The sequence below is a fragment of the Leptodactylus fuscus genome, chromosome 5 (genome assembly GCF_031893055.1).
Source record: "Leptodactylus fuscus isolate aLepFus1 chromosome 5, aLepFus1.hap2, whole genome shotgun sequence".
NCBI lineage: Eukaryota > Metazoa > Chordata > Amphibia > Anura > Leptodactylidae > Leptodactylus > Leptodactylus fuscus.
Genome location: NC_134269.1, coordinates 49,042,860 through 49,060,845, shown reverse-complemented (window position 1 = coordinate 49,060,845; position 17,986 = coordinate 49,042,860). Strand labels below are relative to the sequence as shown.

General features: G+C 43.3%; 1 protein-coding gene across 2 annotated transcripts; it reads left to right on the top strand.

Moving 5' to 3' along the window:
• Positions 1-51: 51 nt before the first annotated feature.
• Positions 52-14,754, top strand: ZFAND6 (zinc finger AN1-type containing 6). 2 transcript variants are annotated; one of them, XM_075273185.1, is made up of 6 exons: positions 52-335; positions 7,942-8,115; positions 8,437-8,539; positions 10,105-10,187; positions 12,140-12,256; positions 13,671-14,754. In XM_075273185.1, the coding sequence occupies exons 2-6, from the start codon at positions 7,953-7,955 to the stop codon at positions 13,817-13,819; spliced, it is 615 nt and encodes a 204-aa protein (XP_075129286.1). In that variant the 5' UTR covers positions 52-335; positions 7,942-7,952; the 3' UTR covers positions 13,820-14,754. The 2 variants fall into 2 exon arrangements, with proteins under 2 accessions (XP_075129286.1, XP_075129287.1); XM_075273186.1 differs by lacking the exons at positions 12,140-12,256; positions 13,671-14,754 and adding an exon at positions 11,914-12,096.
• The last annotated feature ends 3,232 nt before the right edge of the window (positions 14,755-17,986 follow it).

Sequence of the window (17,986 nt, the reverse complement as noted above, 5' to 3'; positions counted from 1 at the left end):
ACCACCCAGAGGGGGAGGAGCCAGAGAACTACCATCACCGGAAGTGGAAGGGAAACCGGAAGCGTGAAAGAAGGAAGTGACTGACACCGGTAGCGCTTCTTCTCACCGTACCCCAGTCTTGTTGTTTGGGTTACGTAACGGGTCCGAGACCGGCAACAAACACCGCAGAGCCGGCGGCTGGAGGTACGGTGGTGGGAAGCCAAGGACGCGGGGGTCGCTCGCTGTCTGCTCTAGGCCTCGAGTGAGTTCGCCTCCGGTCACATTGATCAAGCTTCGTCCGGGGACTGTTTACCCAGGGGTCTCCCCCCATACCCTGACCCCTGCCTGTGTGTGAGGTAAGTGGCTACACGGCTGCTGTCTGACCCCAGGATTGTGCCCGTTATTGTCCTCCTGGTGTGTTATGGCCATGTATTGTCAATGGACGTCCCCTATCTCCCTATTGTGCTGGGCTACACACAGCTGGATCCCCTGGTAAAGCTTCCCTCGGTGGTGCCTCTGTAGCCCTTGTATCCGATGTGACATGGCCAGGTGATGCTCAGCACTGGGGACATTTTATTTTACAGTCTGAGAGATTTTTCCATCTCTAGAATTTTGTGCAATTGTACTAAATAATATACATGGCAATGAAATCCTGCCTGGGGTCCTTGTGTAAGCACTGTGGCAACCAGTCCTAGTAATGTCCAGGTGGTACGGTGCCAGGCGATGGCGCCCAACTAGAGGTAAGGTGGTTATATAATTGCCTGCTTGTGACATCACTAGGACATTCAGTCTTATCACGTAACGTGTTATACAGGAGGAGTTGCTGGACAGGTTAATGTACGTTTAAGGAAAATATTCATATATTATATAGCCTGTTGTTTATTCATTAAATCTATGAGCATTTCCTGTTTAGGAGTCCAGTGGGCGGTCCTGCTCAGTGTTACATAGCCTTCCCTGTTTGTCCATCCAGAGAAAGCTGTTAGTCATAAAATAGGACCGCCCACTGGACTCCTCGATCAAGAATGAATAAATGACATGTTATACAGGAACCTTTCGCATGATATAACCATACGTCAGTCTCCTCCAGCATTGTCAGTGTGACGGGTTCACTTGAAGTGCTGTAAAGTCAACACCGTAACCTATATATATATATATATATATATATATATATATATATATATATATATATGTTATAATTTATTAATATTTCTGGGGTTTTTTTATATTTGTACCTGGAAAAAAATGGTACAATCTTTGTTAGTTACATCCCATCACACTATTTAGACTTTTGTTGCCTATGTAAACTAGCTTGAAATAGTGGAGAGATGTAGAAAAAGTGTAAAGGGAAGCTTTGGACGTTGCCCCTAGCAATCAGTATATTTGCTTGTGCTATGGTATATATTCCTTATCATATTAGCTCCTGAAGTTCTGACAGCTCTCATTGTTTCTCTCTACATTTACTGTATACTATATATTATTTCTCTCTACATTTACTGTAACATATATTTTTTCTGTGAGTTTTGTCGTTTCGGTGGATTGTGACCGTCAGAAATCAATGTCAGCGACTCTGAGCACATACACAGCTGTGTACACAGCCATACGAGGACCCAAGAAAGACATGCTTAATGGGTGACATGTGACCAAAGTGATGCTACACGCCATGTGTTTCCATACTAAAACGGAATGTTTCTGGGGACCACATACAATTCTTAGTATACTTTTTACTTTATTTTTATAGTTTTTATTTTCTGCAAAATTTACAGCTGTACTCAGTATTACATTTGGGTTTCTTTTCTGTGTCCTAAAGGTCTACAGCTATTTTAGTTGTTTGGGGCAGGTCATGTGACACGACCTTTTTCCGTATTCTTCTGCGCTGCCGTTTGGCACATTATTTAGTAACCATAACTGGAAACAATACAGTAAAGTATATATTAGTAACCGGTTTTGTGCAGCTAATGGCGGTATTGAGAAGCACTAAAGTAGGGCATTGGTAGTGTCATTGTCCTGTCTGCTGGAACAAATCGGAGCATGACCAGGAATTGCATTTTTAATGGTATATTGGATAATGTTGTGTTAGTAGGAAGCATTGGGGACACAACGAGGATAAGTTTGGTTAGTTTCTTAGCCGTAGGCTCTCCTGCAAGTTGTGATCTGACGTTTCACTCTATATTGGAATAGGGCTGGTGGTGAATATCAGCAAACAGGAGGTTTCTTGGTGTTTTCCAGTGTTGTGTAACCCGCTGACGTCTTGTGCCATAACCACATGTCCTGGCCGTGCTTCTAATGATAATGGCCTTCTTTGGTTTTACTTACTTTTATATTAGAAGTAAAAGTACATAAACACATCCAAACACATGTATTGCTTCATGATGTGTTCGCCCTTGCTTTTCCCTGTCTAAACATGTTTTGTCTGAGCCCCTTCCCCACAAAGTTGCTTCCCAGGTGCCTCCTTCAGATCCTATTGTTTTTCCTTTTAATCCCTGTGATGCTGCTGTGCCCATGGAAACAGTCCTTATTGCAGGATCTCGTACTTGTAGCCTGTGTCCTCTCGCGTATGTTTGTGTGGATTAAGACCTAAGGGAAAAGAATGACAGCTTGGATGTTGCAGCAGGTTTGAGGAGGTGCGATCGGGGTATTCCCATCTGGCAAACCCTGTATGATCAGACTGGTAGTACAGCCTACCATTATTTTTCAGAGGTCCCCATTTTCAGGATAGTGGCGATCTCTCCTTTGTATTGTTTATAGATGTCACTATTGTTACTACCACTGCTGGACTGCAGCGCTTGTCCTAGGACAACCAAGGTCTTGGGATCACAGATGCTGGAACGTGCACCTTAGCTGCCTGGCCGATATGCAGAATAGCCCCGATGATGTGGACAATCTATACATGTCTAGGCCAGCTGAACAATGACGTCATAACGCTGCGGATGGCCTGAGTAGTCAATCAAAGAGAATAGTATTACATACTCCCACCGCCCAATGAGGCAGCCAGCAGGGCTCAGGAGAGTAGTAGACTCAAATAACACTTTAATATACAACAACCATAGTACAGTGTTATGGTGCATGTACAAAGTTTACTTCCTCTTGAGCAACCAAATGTTTTACTACGTTATAGCCCGGCTTGAGGCCCTTGTTTGGACAGTCCAGTGTAAGGCACGGTGTTGTACCCTAGCATTGGAGAATGCCTCTGTAATACTGTGCTTGATACAACATACTGCAATATTTTCTCATGTTTTCTGGATAGCGACTATACAAGTGATCTGAGCCAATATCCAAGGGCCTTGATGAAATGGTAATGTTTCTGAAATATTAATCAATGAAAACATCTTAGCTATGTTGACATCATGTGCATTGCAATAACAATTATTATAATACACCATGACGTGTCGCTTAGATATCTGGGGAGTGTATCCCTGCTTAGACTGCTTAGTCAGGTAGACAGGAATGTGATATCTGCTGCTATTTACTGTATCACACTTTCCTCACACACGCTTTGTCTATGCACCATAACACTTTATTATGCTTTTTGGGGGGTGTTTTTATAATTCTGTACATTTTTCTCTCTCAGTATGTCTTTGTAGAATGGGAGGAAATCCACGCAAACACAGGGAGAACATACAAACTCCTTGCAGATTTTATTCCTGGCAGGATTTGAACCCAGGACTCCAGCACTGCAAGACTACAGTGCTAACCACTGAGCCACTGCGTTGCCCCCTAAAATTCAGATTTTTACTTACCACTGTAACAGTAAGAATTTACCAGACTATCAGTAGAATATCAGTTCCCTGAAAGTGATCATGTTCAGTGGTCACATTGCTGTGCTGCCGCTCGGGGCCATTCATTTTTATAGGATGGAGATGTGGCATTGCCATGTCACCAATGGGCAAGATGTTAGGGGGCGTTCACACTACCGTCGGTGTCCGACAGGTAGTGTCCGCTCCTAGTGTCCGTTCAAAATCTGGCACGGACATTAGGAGCGGACACTAGTTGTGTCCGTGACACTTGTCATTCATTTAAATGGTGATGGGGTGCGTTCTTTTGCACTACGTGCCCTTTCTTCACAGTCCGCATGTAAAGATGTCCGACTTTTCAAGCGGACAGAAAAATCCTACATGTCGGGTTTTTCTGTCCACTTGAAAAGTCGGACATCTTTACATGCGGACAGTGAAGAAAGGGCACGTAGTGCAAAAGAACGCACCCCATCACCATTTAAATGAATGACAAGTGTCACGGACACAACTAGTGTCCGCTCCTAATGTCCGTGCCAGATTTTGAATGGACACTAGGAGCGGACACTACCTGTTGGACACTGACGGTAGTGTGAACGCCCCCTTACTTTCTGGGAAGAAGTAGCAGACATGTTTTGAGTCCTGCACAATCCCTTTTAGGATTACTCCCTGAGATGGTAATAATTGCTCCTAAGTAAATCCTGAGCCTTCGGGTAGAACATACAGAATCAGCTTACACTAAATTCACGCCTTCTTTTGGGTACCCCACAAATGTAAACCTAATTCACTTAAAAAAAAAAAAAAAAAGTTACCCACTGAAACCCGTGAACCTAATAGATTATATTAGGGTCTGCTGATTTTCCAATCGAAAAATGCATTTTTAAAGCGTAATGGGGCATGGAATCCCTGAGCGGAGACCAGGCGCAGGTGTGAACTTAACCTTAGCAGTGCTGCTACACACTGTTGTCATAAAGAAGAATGGAAGAGCTGTGCTGTTTCTACAACAGGGCTGTGGAGTTACAGGCCAAACCACAGGGTAATTCCTTCATTGCCAGTCCAGCTTGTTCATCTGTGGCTGCCAGTCATGGTTAGTCAGAAGTAGTAAAAGTCCCCTAATTCATTAAAAAGAGAGTGATTGATTCCTGTGAAAGTAAATAACAAACTATGTAAGACACGTACTATGTATCTAACTGTACAATATTAATATTTGTATAATGTACTGCACTATAAGGCATACATCATAACAAAGAGATACTTTGCCAAAAAGTGCCTGCATCTTATAGTTCTAGTGTTTCCTCAATGATTGGAAGAAGTGTAAATCGCTGCGGAATATGCTGGCGCTATACAAGTAAGCATAATAAAATAAGTGTTGATAAAGCCCTTTTACTGAATAGAAATCTGTCCAGCTTGCTCCCCACCCTTCCCTGTCCCACACCAATGAAGGCAGGTAAGGGGATAGTGCCCGAATGGGGTCTGTACCGGCCTGCACAATGACAGTGACTGGGAGATACTCACCTCCTGACTGCTGACCTTTAGCATTAATACATTAATCCGGCAGCTGGAAGCTGCTAGTGGACGAGGAGCACGTGCGGCCCTGCTCCTATACCAGTGATATGTAGTGGACAATGCTGTTCCATTTGGGCCCACTCAACACTTTTAAATTTTAGCCTCAAACCCCTTTTTTATCTTTCCTGACATATCAGTTAGTGACATTGACCCCTCTACTCCATTACCACTAGGGAAGGTTATCTCAATATGAAATTCTTACCCAAATCTGGAGCGAGTCTTATAGTCAGACATGTCTTATAAACCAAAAAAAATATATTAGTTAAAAATAATCATTTACTTTTGAAGTCAGTCTATCATTTTATTCCAACTCCACCCAAAATTGGTCCTGACTCAGCCTCCACAGTTAGGGAAACAGCGTAGCTAAATGCACGGGGCTCCTTATGTAGCTCCCATTCTCCGAGAGTCCTGGAGTCCTAGCATAGAGCAGCACTTTATGTTCCCATAAATCCTGGCCTAGGGGTTTGGATATTGGAGCAGGTATTCCTATCTTGGCCTCCGTGCAGACAACAACATTGAATGGTCAGTGTGCTATTCATGTTTTTCCCAGATAGCACACTGACCCATTCATTTCTATGGGTCCGTACACGTGACTGTGAATTACCTGGTCACATGTGCAGGCTGACAGTTCACATCATGTTTTTTTGGCTGATTTTGTGGCATCATTGAATGAAAGGGGCCTCGGAAGCATGGCCGGCACATGACGACATCCGTACATGAAAATCAATTCCATTTATCTTAAAGGGGTGTTTCAGTTAATAATATTTTATGCATAGCGTCTTCTAAAATAACAAATAGTATATCCAGTACTTACCTGTCCATTTAGCTGAGAATCCAGTGGTAGTATCTGTTCAGGTCCCCAGTCTTCCTAACCTTTGACCTGGACCGCATCGCTTCAGCCAATCATTGGTTGAGTGCTGATGCCCCATTTGGACAGAACCTGAAGGATTGGTTGTCGCGCTCGTACACAGGTATACAAAGACCGGGAACTTGCACGAATACTCCTCACTGCATCCCGGGCCAAATCGACAGGTACGGTTATACTGTTTGTTTTTACTCGTCACCCCTTTAATGCACCTAGCTGAAATCCTTGTGTTTCCTGCCAAAACCACCCCATTTAGATGAATGGATCAGATTTTCAGTCGCAGTCGTTTCTGCAACAAAATCTGCTGCCTGTGACTAAAGGAGAAGACAGCAGCTGCCTGTGACACCTCTGACGCTGGCTCCTGTCAGACCAGGCGGTATTTTAGGCATTTGGCAGCTGCTGAGAGGCGCACACCGAGCTGTCAATTGCTTCCAGTTGCTAGGGCTTTCTTCTTGAAGACAGATAAAGACAATATAAGAAAAACATGAAACTGTAACAATCCACAGTCATCTTATAAAGCGATGCCATCTTGGGTCATGAGGTGATGGCATATCTTGTGACTGTCCTATTTCTACAAGGAGTTCAGTATGGTAACCTAGTAGTTATAATAGTGGGTAGGGTTACTCTAATCTCTCCTCTAATCATTAACCCATCTCCATGTACACATAAGAATCTGGACCGGAAACTCCAGTCGCTGCATTGCCTGGATTCCTGGATGATGGTGATCTCTGAAGCTAGGAGTCCTTGCCTGTCCTATACATATATACTATATAAAGTACTGGATGGTAGAGCCGCAGACAGAAGGGGGCGCCAGGGACTCCAGGTCTACAGATTGAGTTTGAGCTGGGAAATCCGCCCAATGTACAGACATATTTTTTTCTTTGTTGGTCTGTGACTCCATGGCATAATGTGTTATAGCAGAAATTCCTGCTGCTTTTATGGCATTTCCTAAGCTACTACTTTATGAAGAAATATTGTGCACCTAACATGCCCTTTTGCTGTGGTTTTGATTTTTTTTGTTTTCCATATTGGATAGTTTTTGAGTTTTTTGTTTTGTCTCTGATGTCTAAGTTTCCCATTAGAGACAACCCTTTTCACAGAATGTGTTGCGGATACATGTGCTTGTAATATGTGGTTGGCTTGAGTCCACCAGAATGGTGACTGTCCTTGCTGGTTCATATGAGGAGTCCTGAATGGAATCTAAGCCCCCATTCCCCCATGAATTCCATATGTCGTAGTAAAACCTGCTCCTGACAGCGGAGTCGCGCCCCTGTGGACACTATATTGCAGGGGTGGGGTGGTGGTTGCATGCAGTGCCGCATCTAGTAGAGTAGGGGTGCACTATACAGAAGTCACCTTAAAGTGGCTAGTTGGCTTATACACCTTGATCAAAAATGGATATGAAGAACATAATGTTCATGTTTATAGATTTTCTGAGAAGCATAGAACAATGTATAATATTTGGATATGTGATCCGTCTTTTTAAAAAATGTTTTTCCTTAAATGTTGGTGTAATAGAATATACCCCCTTATTCAGAGAAATGTACCGTGAAGGATCCTATACCAGACATGTGTGGTTCCTCGCACAGGCAACTCTCATACTGTACCCATGCCACTCATGGGGAAATCCACTTTTATTACATCAGTTTGTAGGGAAGTGAGTAGCCATTTTCTGGCCCCCTTTCAGAACCCAATACTGGGCATATGATGTACATTGCACTGTCTGGCAAGTTCTTCTTGCCACAAATGACTTAGACCTGTTTCCACTATACTAATACTCGCCAATATTTACTTTGGTTTCAGCTGCATGGTGAATGAACATGGCGCAAGAAACAAACCATAACCAGGCTCCTCTACTATGTTCTAATGGCTGCGGCTTCTATGGTAATCCACGTACCAATGGGCTTTGCTCCGTCTGCTACAAAGAATATCTACAAAGACAGAACAGCAGTAGCAATGGCAGAAATAGTCCACCAGGTGAGATTGTATGAACTAATCTTGTACAACAGTAGGTCAACCAAGGGGCCACACGGTGGCTCAGTGGTTAGCACTGCAGCCTTGCAGCGCTGGAGTCCTGGTGTTCAAATCCCACCAAGGGCATAAAACCTGCCAGGAGTTTGTATGTTCTCCCCGTGTTTGCATGGATTTCCATTGCATATTCCAGAAAAGACATACTGATAGGGAAACATGTACATTGTGAGCTCTATGTGGGGCTCACAATCTACATAAAAAACAGTAGGTCAACCTACTTGTATACTATATTGGACTAACCAGTAGTCTTATTTTTTGTTTCTTCAGTGGTGTCAGTCGGTAGTGGGGTGGAGGCTTCCACTCCACAGCATGTAGTCAATTCAACAGAGGATGAACCCGCAGAGGCTGTTCCTTCACAGACACAAGCTAGGTAAGACGATAGGACGACATTCCCTGGATCTCCAGGATGAGGCATCTTGGATGTGGTGGTTGTACAGAGAGTTGTGATCACTGCTTGGGCAGATGTGGATGTGTATTATATACTGTAGCCATCTTGGCTGGTTAGACAGGTACTTGTGGTGTGATGTAACACCAGTGTCTGATCCATTCAGATGTCCCCACTTTTCTGCTCACACTTCTTCTAAAGAGTGTAGTTTCTCAAACGAAGGGGGACAGGTACTACTGCTGTCCCCCTCCTGTAGCTCCAGCCGTGCCTCAGCTTCTTGTGTTTGCCATGGATTCCACAGGGTCGGGTTGAGGTGAATGATCACTTCACATTTCTCTTCAAATTCCTCTATGTGAACATAATGTAGTGCTTTGTGATGGACGTAAACCAGCAGAACTGAAAGCAACGTAAAAGGAACATTTCACCACATTTGGGACACCCAAATCTCAAGTTAATTGGCAGTGAAGTGAGAGTAACTGTCCATTTTTAAAAAAAAAAAAAAAATTTTTGTCCTCCTTCTATATAGTGGTGTGCTGTGTGTGGGAAAACTCCTTATCCTGTGGATTTCTGCTTTGCCACTTGACTTCCTCTTTGGCAGCTAATTTACAGGATGTACCAGAAGTTTGGACTCTAAATAATTTTTTTGGAAGGCAGATTGAGGCTTATATAGTAACGTATTGGAGAATCCTGACACTATGAAGCGTCAGGTCAGATAGGGTCATTTTGGGCCCAATAACTGCAATATAAAAGAAAGTGTGTACATTTTCCATGCAAACCGATACCACTTAAAGAGTATCTGAGGTGAAATATGTGCAAGGTTTTGCTGGACAGTCTGTTCTATAGTTGTCCTATCAGTTCCTCTGCTGTTAATAATCACATCATGACTGCAGCCCATTTTACATTTGTCTCTGAGGCTGTGTGTACAATAAAGAGCGGTCTGTCCCCTCCCCTAATAATTATTACTAATACTTGTTAGTTTACCTTTAATTGTGCCATGAGTAACTGTACAATAACAAGGAAACCGCTGAGAAAAGCCAAAGTGAGCATAATATAGGAGACTAAGGAACACTGAACCTCAAATACAGGGTAAATATATGCACCAAGAAGCTGAAACATAGGGAGAAAACAATCCATGAGCACAGTCAGGGAAGCTGCTTGCTGTCTGTGAATAATATCCCATCTGTAGTCAAGCAAGCAGCCGTACAAATGCAGTAAAGTAAGAGTGTATCAAATACCCAACTTTTTATGACTGTTGTGTGACTGACCTCTGGGCATTGCTTTGTATCTAGGGAAATAACACCAACATTTAACTTTATCTGCAGTGGATGAGCTGAGATTTTGTTCCACATTTGATGTCTCAGGCTTTTGGTTAAAAGTTTTGAGTTTATAAGATCTCAGTCCAGTAAAAGGAGTTGTTAAAGAGCAAAGCGTCCGTTTTACCCAGTATGAGAGTGTTGTGCATTGTGGCTCTGTTTGGATCCTCCATCTGTTTAGATAGTCATTGAGTCGCATGTGTTTATTTCGTCTCATCATGCCTTTCTGTCTGCCAGTTCTCTTCCTCAACCAGAGTCAGCTTCTTCTTTGCAAGATGAAACCACAGATGACAGAACTGCTGAATCAAAAGAGGCACAAGGTTAGTCCTCTATTCTTCTGCTGTGCCAACTGTTTAGTGACCTTTGTGGGCGCACATGAATGCCAGGGGTCTTGTGTGTGGCATACGTGTGCAACAACAGAATTGCTTAACCTTGCCCTAAATAATTTGTGTATGTACTCATACCTTTGAAAATGTACATTTAGATAAAGCTGCAGTATTATACTGATAATGCAATCCAATGGGTTTTCTGGGACTTTAATGTTCATGAGCTATCTGTAGGAAAGGGGTTGTCTGGGAATATACTGATTGCTATTACCTCTTCACTACCTAGTAAGCACAGCGCTATACATTGTGTTATGGCTGTGCTGGGTATTGCCGTTAGCTCCATTCACTATGGCTATGTGGCAATATACATGATGTCATTGTTTTGAGAAGAGGAAGAGGCGTGCAATATCAGTCCTGGACAACCCTGTTTAATAACAGGTCAGTAGTGAGTGCAGTGGCAATGTAAAACAAGAGCAGACCCAGCTCTGTATTCTGTATAGCAGCTGTAAATGGTGCTATATCTCTCTCTTATTCGCTTGACTGGAAGAGTTGGTGCCATTTGTAGGTACTACACAATATATGTATCTCTGCCTGTTTCTAAGAGAATTTTCTAGTAAGGAGAGGTTATTAATAGAGAAGAGCGAACACTATTCGAAACAGCCGTTTCGAATAGCACGCTCCCATAGAAATTAATGGAAGAAGCCGGCACGCCCCCCGCCGACTACATCCATTCATTTCTATGGGAGTGTTCTATTCGAAACGGCTGTTTCGAATAGTGTTCGCTCTTCTCTGGTTACTAATATTAAAGTCTCAGATAACCACCTCAGATCAGGTTATTAGGATAGGTCATCAATAAAAAAAAAATAAATTAAAATCAGTGGGGTCCAGCACTTGGAAGTCGCACTGCTCAGGGGCTGTGGCGCATCTGCAAATACTGTGATCGCTTTGTTTACATTGCATCTCATAGAAGCGAATGGCTACACACTGTAGTTACAGTGCAATGTGAATGTCAGGAGCCCTTTACAGGAAGCACCAGGACCCCTTCAAACAGCTGATCAGCCAGGGTTCCAGGTGTTGGATCTTCTATTGATGACCTATCCTGAGGATAACAAAAACCGCCTTTCATTTTGATGTATGGAATGATTTTATCAGTGATGTTTATGTCAATGACAAACATTTGTAATGCGCTTTTCTCACACAAGGGACTCAAAGTGCAGGGAGAGTTGTGTAGTAGGGTAGTTAGTGGATGCCATATAGATGCTCACCCCCAGCGCCCACAAGGGTCAGTTGTTTCACGGGAAACTTATTTGCCTACCAGTATATGTTTGGTGTGTGGGAGGAAACCAAGAGTACCCAAAGGAAACCTAAGCAAACACAGAGAGGACATACAACTCCATGCAGATGTTGTCCCTGGTCAGATTCAAAGCCAGGACCCCCTGGCAACAGTGTGGGCCAACATGTTAAATCCAAACACAGGAACAGTGGGCTCCTCCGAAAATAGGCTAACCTAAGGGCAGTCAGGGGTTCTACTTAGAACGTATGTTCAATGATCTGTAACATAGATAGTGGTTTGATTTTGTGAAACAAGCAGGTATGGTTTTTCAGTCAGGGTTGGGGATTATTAGACATGTTGTATAAAAATTGTGGTGTAGTTTTTGCTAGAAAACTAGGGGACTTACTTAAAACTAGCTATGGAAGGTGTTGCTATTGGATATTCCAGATTGCAGACTCTCAGAGAAGGGTTTCAGTTTTTCAAGCGTAGAAAAGGGGGGAGTTCAGCACAGTGTGTTTCAAGAAGGCTCGAGAAGGGGGAAGAGAAAGCGTAAACAAAGAATACAGACCTTAGACATAACCAATGGTAAGTGATTATTTGCTTGGCGGGATTGTACAGGGCACAGGCGTGACGGGGAGTCATTTTGCATAAATATAATCTATCTTTTCTATAGCCGCAGCTTCAGATAGTGGACAGAACTCTTCTGAGGAACAAGAGCGCTCCCCACAAAAGGCCAAAGTCAAGAAGACAAACCGTTGCCACATGTGCCGCAAAAAAGTTGGACTCACAGGTTGGTAAATATTATGAATGTTATTGGAATGGTATGGCTCTGCTGTTAGGCCGTCAGAATGATATCTGTCTACACGGGTGTCATTGAATACAATGGGAGGCAGACTCTGGATAGAATTTGAAACTGATTTTTAGGTGGAATCCACCTCAAAATCCGCTCCAAATTACTCCATGTGAACTTATCGTTATGCAATTAGCGCTGTCTCTCTTTGCGGCTTCACTTCTGTCACTTGGCTCATCCTCCACATTCCTTGCTCCATAGACCTCTATGGAGAGTTGTTATTTGATGTCTTATGTTTGTGTGCACCCCGTTTTTTGTTTTTTTTGAGACCACAGTTTGTGAGCAGTTTTACAGGAAGGGGGAGGAGGAATAGGGCCTGATAACTAGTGAAAAGGGCATATTTAGCTGTAAGGTAAAGTTTCAGGTGAAATACTGACTTTATAAGAGAGCTAGAACAAAGTAAAGGCAAAGTGCTATACCATTTTGCTTAGCTTTCTCTATGGCTTGCATGGTTGGCCCGTGACTGTACACAGCGGTTGAACAGACCACTAGATTAAAGGGGTGGTCAGGGATAACTGGAAAGTCCAACACTAATCTAAACGCCCTCCTACCTTCTAAATAACATTATTATTCAAAAATATATAGTTACCCCTATCCCAGGGACATTTTCTGAATATCCGATGACAATCCATTTCCCCATTTCTGGAAACGGATCGTCAGTACTCCCCCCTCTCCGCAATCCACTCCGTTATACATACTCTCCAAGCTTCTTCTGGCATCTCCCTCTACTGATTCTGCATGGTGCACAATGCTCTCCTCTTCTCCAAGCACTTGCGCACTGCTGCTGGTAATTCACCTCTATTGTGCATCCGCGCATGTGTAGTAGAGGTGGATCATCCCTGGAGGAGAAGATCTCGCACAGACTGAATTAGTACAGGAGGTGGAGCCATCTCGCAGGAAGGAAGGGTGAAGGATAAGTATGTAATATGGGTCGGGGTTGGGCTGAGTAGGTAGGGAAAGGTGACATAGCTAGAAAGATAGGGAGGGGGTGTATGGGAGTGGGGTAGTGAGGAGGGACTGAGGTGAGAGGGGTTAGTGAGGACGTTACACAGCAGGAAGCTGAAGCGAGTAAACAAAAGCAGGAGACACCAGGAGCTCTCAGAGAAATACAGAAATCACTCAAAACACGCTAAAGGTAAATGGGTGCATTTATTAACCCATTAATAGCACTAACAGAAATTTAAAAAAATATATATTTTATGCCTGGAAAACCCCTTAAAATTTTTTTTTCTTAATTTTTTTAACCCCTTTTGTCCATGCCCATTATTGATGGCTGTCATGTTGGTTTTAAGTAAGATGTGTTATAAAGACAGTGTCTACTCCTATTAATACACACTTTTTTCCTTTCCCCCAGGATTTGACTGCCGATGCGGGAATATATTCTGTGGGACACATCGCTACTCCGACGTGCACAGTTGCTCCTATGACTATAAAGCTGATGCAGCTGAAAAGATCAGGAAAGAAAACCCCGTTGTTGTGGGGGAGAAGATCCAGAAAATTTGAAGCGAGCTTATGCCTGTGTCCTGGATGACACCAGCATTGTGGTGTGGACTGGTGTGGGCTAATAAAGTCATACAACCCAGCTTTATCATCTTGACTCTTCATCCAGGGATGCAGCTTCTTCTGTATCATCTTACTACTACCCCCTCCCCTTCCCCCTCCTCACCCCCCCTTTTCTTATTACAGCTTTCCCGAATCCTTACAATTGAAACAAGGATAAACCACAAAAACTTTAAAACAAACTCTTTAAACTGTCTCCAGGGTTTTCCATACTGTGCACAACTGTATATGAGGGAGAGAAGATGTGACGGAGAGCGATGTACTCTCTGGAGGTGGCTTCTTGTCACACCTCTATGATCAGACTCCTGACTCTTTATCCCGTTATATTCACCCCAGAACTAAATGGATCACCATCATATTGGACCAGTTTAATCACGTGTGCTTGAGCTCTGGCGAAGTGCCCTTTTCCAACAGAGGAGCATTTTTTTTTTTTTTTTTCTTCTGCATCATATTGTGTGATTGAGTGGGTGATTTAAGAAAGGAAATCTTTAATCCTAGAAGCAAAAGCGTATCCATTTTAGTGTTGGAATATGGTTTTTGTTTATTTTTTTCTTCCTCCCCAGCAGGTCCTGCATGTGTTTGCTCAGAGCCCTGTCTATGCTGGTGGCTTCCAGTATGTTGCCTGTAGGAGGCAGTACTAGTTGCGAACAGGGAAGGGATCCATGACAAGTTTAAAAGGCTGGTGCCGCCAAACTGAGCATTTATTTCTAAGGCCTTCCGTTTGCTTCTGGCCGTTAAACATTATAAAATTAAACTATTTTTGTTTCATTTTTATAGTAGATATAATAATCAAACGCGTGAGCGCCGGCCGCATATTGGCCTCTCACCAAAGGTTTTATGTTTATGTCCGTTTGATTTAAATAAAATGTAAAAGCTTGTGTCTTGTGTTCACACACCTCACCCCCAAGAAGGCTCCTCACATCCATCTTGGTGTAGGTCCTATGCTTTTTTTTTTTTTAATTATTTATTTTAGTCCCTGTGTACTTAAAGGGGATGTAGAAGATTTCCAACTAAGGTCTGTGTAATTTCTGCAAACAGTGCTGTTCTTGCCTGGTGAAAATTTATGGTATTGTATTTTGCACCATTCAGATAAATGGTGTTAGGCCGTAAAACCAAACAAGACAATACTCCGAAAAGCCTCTTAAAACTAAGGCCCCATGGAGCAGGCTGCAGTGGAAAAACGGTGGTGGAAATGCAAGTTTTCTGTGGACTTTCTACTTTGATTATACCTATATGGAAATGTAATATATGAATGGGATTCACATGCTGTGTTTTTTTTTTTTTTTTTTTTATTCTGCTGTGTCCAAACCGTGGGGTCTACACCATGTAGGGCCCAAACCTAAAGCAGCACTATGGAGTCAGTAGGCTAAGTCTCTGATGCCCTGTTCACATCTGCGTTTGGATTCTGTTCCCCCCCCCCCGAACAGAATACCAAATGCAATTGCAAGCGCTGTGCTGTAAGCACGTGGACCCCTTAGACTATATTGGGGTCTGTGTGCTTGATGCCCGCACGAATCATGCGGATAGGAAAGTAGATCACCATCTACTTTCCTGTCCGCATAATTCAGGCGGACCACACACGGACCCCAATATAGTCTATGGGGTCCATGTGCTTACAGCGCTTGCAATTGCGTTTGGTATTCCATTTGGGGGGGGGGGGGGTGTCTCTATGTGGACTCTCCCTGGATGGAATACACAAGCAGAGGTGAACCGACCCTTAGGGTGAGTTCACACTGAGTATACGCCAGCTTATTCTGAACGTAAAACACGTTCAGAATCAGCGGCGTATAAAGCATTTCCCATTCATTTCTATGGGAGCCGGCATACGAGCGCTCCCCATAGAAATGAATGGGCTTCTTTTTTCACTACGAGCACTCCCATTGAAGTGAATGGGATGTGCTCACGTGTACGGCTCGGCATGAACAGAGCTAGCCGTACACGCCGGCACATCCCATTCACTTCAATGGGAGTGCTCATAGTGAAAAAGCAGCCCATTCATTTCAATGGGGAGCGCTCGTATGCCGGCTCCCATAGAAATGAATGGGAAATGCTTTATACGCGCTGATTCTGAACGTGTTTTAACGTTCAGAATCAGGCAGCGTATCAGTAGTATGAACTTACCCTAACTCTTATTTTTCCACAGTCCTTATAAATGGCTGACAGACGTAGGAAAGATCCTCTAATTCAGGAGAAAAACTCGTGCTTAAATTCCTATGAAAGTGAATATGTAATAAACTTTATATCCAGTTATAGAATGTCAATAATTGTATAATATATTCATCATTTTATTTTAAATTTGGAGTCTAACCTTTTTCTGTCTTAAGCCAAAACTGACCACCAACGCCGACTCTCCAGCCCCGTTTTATAGCAAATCTGTCCGATTAATTATGTAGTCCAGTCTATAGGCACCAGATTAAGGGGAAGGAGCTGCTAAGCAGGATGATATATAGGTTTCAGGGAAAAGAGTCAGTAGATACTGTCATTTATCTATTGCTCTGCTTACTCAACATAGAATAAGAAATAATGAATTATTCTATTATACAATTATTCAGCCATGAAGGATCGGGTGGTTTAGAAAGGAGTTGATGGTTTGGCCTACAATCCCACAGTCCTGGTATAGATGTCTATGGCTAGCTAGTCTAAGGCTGAGTGCACACGGAGTATTTTGGACTGGAATTTGACGCAGAGGCCGCCACTGGTTCCGGACCAAAATAAGGGGTAGCCACGACTGGATGTCGGTACAGTGTGATCCGGAATGGGCCTAGGTGTGTCTTCAGGTGGATTTGCGAGGCGCAATCCGCCTGAAGAATGAGCATGTCCATTCATTCTTCCGGGAGCCGGAACAAACGGTCCAATGCCCCCAGATTTGTGCAGCATGGTTATCTGCTGTAGATGTAAACTCGGGGAAAGGCAGCACGGTGGAATTTATAGAAGTTTCTGGAAGTCAGGAGCAGAATTTTTCTGCTTTACCAAATCTGATTGAGTGTGACGCTTGTGGCATCTCTTGTGCCTAGCGGGGTTGGGCTCGGAACATTACAAAAGTGAGAATGTATGTACGTATGTATGTACTATATGTTCTCTCATGTAACCATTTTCTAGTGAAACGTCTCTGAGAACACCTCTCTAGTCTACACCAAGTTTGTACCTGTGATAAATGTTCACTTCTCTTGTGTCCGGTTTCTATTGGCCTCTACTATGAGTATCACTGTATTGTCCCGTATACATTACTTTTATGTGGCTTCTCATGGTGCCTCTTATGCACAAGGTTCTGCCTTCGTTAAATGTTAAAGCGGTTTTCCTGGACTTTTCTTTAGGACAGGTCATCGATTATGTACCTTGGAGATCCCTTTAGGCTGAAGCCCCACGTTGCGAAAAAGTAATTCCCCCCCACCCAATAAAAACAAAACAAAAAAAATCTGCTGCTTTTTACAGTACCTGCAAAGTGAATAGGATTCCGGCCGCACATTGCAGAAAAAAAATCCACAGTAGAAAATTTTTATTTTCAAAAACTCCAGCATGTCATTCATACCAGCAGAGACGCCAATGCTTTCCGTATAGGTATAATGACCGCAGAGGAAACCTCAGATGAAGCGCTTTGAAAAATACTGAAAAACATTCAGGCACCCATTGTTGTGGGTGCCTGAATGTTGGGAGGGAAAGCTCAACAATGTGAATGATCTATAGGTCTAGGTGGTTGAAGAGATGACGGCGGTCCAATGATCACTGTGGCCGCTTCACTGCTTGCCAAGCACGGTGTTGTACATTGTATAGGGGTCGTGCTTGGGATTGCAGCGTATCCTCATTCATGTGAATGTGATGCTGAACGTGATAAATATTACATGGGCTGGGAAACACTGGTGCCACCCTGCTGCTGATTTATTCATCTGACGTATGGGTGCCCAGCGGCCCCTAAGGATACGGCATTAATATCTGGGGCCCATTAAGTGGCAAAACCTCCCCCGCTATGTATACCCTACAAACTCCTCATCATGTATAGGTACTATCATGTTATATTATGCTCTTAGAGGTGGAAGGGCCTTCCACCTCTAAGAGCATAATATAACATGATAGTACCTATACATGATGAGGAGTTTGTAGAAAGGTATATGA

What these genes read in the sequence shown, in the direction of transcription:
- ZFAND6 (XM_075273185.1), top strand. Translation starts at nt 7,953, where the DNA reads ATGAACATGGCGCAAGAAACAAACCATAACCAGGCTCCTCTACTATGT. An exon ending in TGAATCAAAAGAGGCACAAG is followed by an intron (nt 10,188 to 12,139) that starts GTTAGTCCTCTA and finishes TCTTTTCTATAG; the next exon opens with CCGCAGCTTCAGATAGTGGA. An exon ending in CAAAAAAGTTGGACTCACAG is followed by an intron (nt 12,257 to 13,670) that starts GTTGGTAAATAT and finishes CCTTTCCCCCAG; the next exon opens with GATTTGACTGCCGATGCGGG.